The sequence below is a fragment of the Phalaenopsis equestris genome, unplaced genomic scaffold, assembly GCF_001263595.1.
Source record: "Phalaenopsis equestris unplaced genomic scaffold, ASM126359v1 Scaffold000002, whole genome shotgun sequence".
NCBI classification, from domain to species: domain Eukaryota; kingdom Viridiplantae; phylum Streptophyta; class Magnoliopsida; order Asparagales; family Orchidaceae; genus Phalaenopsis; species Phalaenopsis equestris.
In genome coordinates this window covers 1,098,647-1,103,570 of record NW_018164444.1, presented here as the reverse complement: position 1 = coordinate 1,103,570, position 4,924 = coordinate 1,098,647, and the positions used below count along the sequence as shown (strand labels likewise).

Below are 4,924 nucleotides of genomic sequence, written 5' to 3'. Positions count from 1 at the left end.
TTGGCAACAAGACATGCATATGAAACAACAAGACATGCATAGGAAAAAAGTTATTATAAAAATTTTGTGAGTTGTGCCTATAATTTATTAGATTTTAATAGTAAAATTCTTTTTTATTCTAAGAGCCTATTTGAGCATGTGAATGCAAAAATATAGAAAAAAAACAAAGTTGAAAAATCATCACAGGTGCACATAAAACATCTAAAATAAAATAACAACGAGATAGATGAAGCGGTCGCGCTGTGCAGTGTATTTGAAGTTTTTTTAATAAAAATTTTGTTCGCGTACCACTTTGAAAACTGGTTTTTTTCTCTTATTTTCATATTTTTACCATATTTAGCACTTCATTTTCTTGGATTTCTTATTCCTTTAGCAACCAAAATTCATTATGCGTCCAACTAGGTCATTTATTGGTAATCATGGTTTGAGTTTCCTTTATTTTTTACACTAAGGGCTTGTTATTACAATCAATATTATTCGTTATACATGTATCATTGCTATTTTGATATACTTAGTTACTATAACAATGTCAATATTATCATTCAATTGTGTTTTGATAGACATTATTTATACATATTCTGTGTTTGATTCAATGTTCATACAGCCTAATATGATTTTTTCTTGTTCGAATGACATTTAGAAGTCTGCAAAATAGGATAAATATTATTTTAAGAGAATAATGCTCTTTATACTAGGGTATATTTGCTCATCTTTGCTAGTGCCAGTGCGGGGGTTTCATCTTGGGCCATCACGTCGCCCAAAGTCCATTTACCGGGAAAGATTTTGGTGTTCATTGGCCAGCCAGGAATGCCCGCTTATTAACTAGGGAAGCTTTCCTAATTGACCAAAAATATATTTTCAACAATCTGATTGTTCGACGGGAAAAAAATAACATTGAATCCGGGTGCAAACCTACGTCCGTACAATGGACGTGATACACCGGACGGAACAGAGGAGGAAAAGAAAAAACATCCCCCACTGTATCGCGTCCGTCCGTTGTTCGGACGTAGCTTGCGTCCGGACTCTGGACTCAATATTTTTTCCTCGAGAGGGGCCTCAAAATTTGAGGGTTTTAATGGCATAGGGAACATTATCATATGTAAGATATATCTTATTTAAGATATCAAGAAATAATTATAATTTGTTCTACTAAAATAACATTAGAATAGCAGTTCACATTGAACTAAATAGCATCTAAGTTACATCCTTAATTTTTGTATTCATGGTTAGGTTTGCTTAAGTTTATGTATTGGTTGTATGTTTATTGTAAGCTTATGTTTCAAAGCCATTGTGCCCGTTGGATAAGGCGATTGAAAAGAATTTCATTGGAATTGAACTGATTGTGCATGGCTATGTTGTTTTTAATGAAATATTGAAGCCATACCAAAAAATATATATATATAAAGATATTGCTTGCATTTGTCCAGTTTTCGTATGTTTCCTTTTACACTAACGATCAATTCTATGCCAACATTTCAAACAGGTTACTAAACTTGCACACTTCAGTATTAATACTATCGAAATCCGAACTAATTTTGTATACATTTTTATTCCAGGATCACTGGATGATACGTTTGCTTTAAGTTGAACGCAATTCGAACTTATCTTTCCCACTCCAACATATAACGGTTTTATATAGATAGCCGTTAGGACTTGAGGTCCGAGTAGCAAAATTCGTGGATAATTTAAAAATGATTATTTCTTTTGTCAACTACATGTTCATGCCTGCTTATTTAACAGCACGGGTTATGGATTGGTTCATTTGCCTGTTAGAGAGGAATCCAACCCTGTTATGAACATGTTCAAACAGCATTCAGTAATAATCATTGAAAAAAGACTATTATGATAGTGATACTAAAGGATTTAATTCTACCTTGATCAGTCCAGCTTCTGTTCCACATAAGATAATATCATTTGCTGTAAGGAGACTGGTAACCTTGCTGCCTGCTGATAATCTACCTACACTCTGCCGCTTTTCTCTCAATAAGATCTGTTAAACCATAAACAATTGAGCATTCGGGGGGCGGAACCTGTCTCTTTATTGGTGGGGCCCCTAGATCCAATGTGAGAGGGACTAGGACAACAAAGGACAAAATGATATTTTGGGAATGGAAAAGCTGATATTTTAATAGGGCAAAAGACTAAATTGCCTTTCCATATATAAGCAAAAATATGAATTCAAGGGGCGGGGGACAATTGTAATGGTAGTGTAAATAGATTACCTGAACTGTACTTGGAGATGAGCTGCGATTCAAATAAAGAAAATCTTCAGCCACTGTCATTGCCTGCACAATATTTCGCCTTGACATTTTGATTGAGATCAGAGGCTGTCTGCGCCTTCTCCAATCCTAAAATTATTCTCAAATCAAATGAAAACCATTGTATATCTGCCAGTATGTAGACAGATTTATCTACCTTTGCATTTGATCCTTCAATTGAAGCACCCGCACAGTAAACCCAGTCTTTGTAAACACAAATTGCATGGATGGGTGTCCTTTGCTTTTTCCAGCTCGTTGTAGGGGCTCTGATCTCAACCTCGTTTTCTTCCTCTATGTCTATTTCCTGGGAAGACTTCAGTTTTATGTTGAGACTATCAAATAGCATTATCATGTATTTTAATGCTTTATTCCTGGACTACAATCTACCTGCATGCTTGAATCTGTACAGCCCAAGTAGACCTTCCGTTGAAATACAGCAAGTGAGGTGACATGTTTATTCTTGCAGACTGTTTGGATGCTCCTTGATGCATGGCACACCTGAGAAAAACAGGCTTCTCCCCTATAACAAACACAGTCTGGCAACAAATCTCAATTGTACTGATAAAAGCTGATAATATGTTGTAGTGATGGCGTATTATTTCATATTGTTCTAAAAAGTCTGGTGAGCAAAGGGAAATAGGAGGCATAGGCTAGTTTAGCTCTGCACTGACTGAGTTCTTGTCACAAATTTCCATCATATAGTTATGGGCTAAGGTACTCAAATTAAAAATGAAAGCCATACCACCTTGAGACCACGGCTTTGTGAGACTATGAGGATATTTTCATTGCAAGCACCCACATGTTGAACTGGTTCCATTACTTGTATTACTTCAACACATTCCAACCTATTCCGTATAATTTTCCAAACCTGTAAACCAAACATCACGAAATGTGTTTGTTATTTGCATTTGTGTTTTTCCTTGCTAAAATTCGCTTCATAAGTTGTACGTTCTAATTAATTACCCGGACAGTTTTATCAACAGATCCACTTAAAAGGCTGTCAGCTGGTTCATATATGCTGAAACAAGTAACAGACCTTTTGTGCATTTTGACCTCACACAGAAGCACAGACAGCTGCTCCTTGATGTCCCAAACCTACATGGACGTATAAAATGCTAAAATTAAATGAAAATGGATTAACAATATATATTATAAAAGATTCTGTAATTTGCTAGTTGTTTGCTATTTTGATCTTAGTTTGAACCGCTGCAATTTGTGTACGTTAAGTTTTGTTTTGTTTTTTTTTTCCTTTTTTTTAAATATATAGAGCTGCAATAACTTATTCCTCTATTTATGAACCACTCTATGCTCCAACAAGGTAAAAGAGTCTTCAACGCTTAAGTCAACTATCTAAATACACTTCATGCATTAGAAGAGCATGTGCAAATACACCTCTCAATTTTGTTGCTTTCTAGAGATGATAAACTAAATATAAGGCGATGTTTTGCCCTAAATCTGTTATACTGTTGTAGGGTACCTGTTAAATCATATATATATATATCAGAAATAACTTGCTATATTTCATCTTCATGTCACGTTGAAATGATTATTTTCCTGTAAAACTGACCTTAATTGAACCATCGGAGAAACCTGAATACAAGTAGCCCTTGTAGAAGATAAGAGCAGTTACAGATCCATTGCCAATGTTGACTATCTCCAAAATTTGTGTGTGTACACAGGAAACTCTCTGCGCATGATAAGCAATTGTAACTAAGTAGAGTAAGCTGGACTATATTGTCATATATTTGGTTACGCATGTTGCAAGTAAGTAAAACATTTCTGTACGTTTATTGGTAGGATAAGCAACTGTTAAAACTCAGAATAATGTGGTGGAATACACACTTTTTCACTAATATGAACTGGATTATAAATAACTCTTACAATAATCTTGTAAAAGAAAAAATAATAAAAGGTAAATGATATGAAAAGAAGGGTATAAAACTTAATATATCTAATAATTAATTCATATTAATTATTAGGAGATATAGGAAATAACGTAAAATAGGAAAATAAATATTTCATTAATTCTAAGCTATCATAACTCTAATTCTAAGGAAATAATTTATTTATAAGAATAAATTATTTCCTATCATAACTCCTAACACTCCCCCTCAAGTTTGGAATGTATGTTAATAATTTCTAACTTGCTGAGTAGTATCGAGAACTGAGAAGAGTTTAGTGGTTTTGTGAAAACGTCTGCTGGTTGTTCTAAAGTAGACACATGAGTCAACTTTATTATTCCTTTTTGAACTTTCTCCCGTATGAGATGACAATCAATCTCAATGTGCTTTGTTCGCTCATGGTATACCGGGTTCGAGGCAATGTGAAGTGCTGCTTGGTTATAAAAAAATAAATTGGCAGGATGTGAATGCATGATCCCCAAATCTTGCAGAATTGTTCTTAGCCAAATAATCTCACAGCAAGTAGTGGCCATGGACCGATATTCAGCTTCTGCACTAGAGTGTGATACTGTGGTTTGTTTCTTGGTTTTCTAAGAAATTAATGAACTACCAAGGAAGATACAATACCCAGTAACTGATCTTCGAGTGTCACGACACCTAGCCCAATCTGCATCACAAAAGGCATTTAGTTGGGTTGAGCTTTCTGCTGAGAGGAAAATTCATTGTCATGCTTTTTGTTTTATGTAACGTAGAATGCGATGGGCT

General features: G+C 34.7%; 1 protein-coding gene across 5 annotated transcripts in view; it reads right to left on the bottom strand.

Annotated features, from left to right (window-relative positions):
• Positions 1-1,417: 1,417 nt before the first annotated feature.
• LOC110017962 (putative E3 ubiquitin-protein ligase LIN-1) overlaps positions 1,418-4,924 on the bottom strand; it is a 22,141-nt gene continuing 18,634 nt past the window's right edge. For 3 of the 5 annotated variants that reach the window (XM_020715144.1, XM_020715146.1, XM_020715148.1), the window contains exons 10-17: positions 3,826-3,945; positions 3,222-3,353; positions 3,001-3,126; positions 2,646-2,756; positions 2,416-2,562; positions 2,223-2,348; positions 1,874-1,990; positions 1,418-1,787 (exon numbers count right to left, since the gene is read on the bottom strand). In XM_020715144.1, the coding sequence (XP_020570803.1) occupies positions 1,770-1,787; positions 1,874-1,990; positions 2,223-2,348; positions 2,416-2,562; positions 2,646-2,756; positions 3,001-3,126; positions 3,222-3,353; positions 3,826-3,945 (897 nt within the window). In that variant the 3' untranslated portion in view covers positions 1,418-1,769. The other 2 variants (XM_020715145.1, XM_020715149.1) reach the window with 2 other exon arrangements.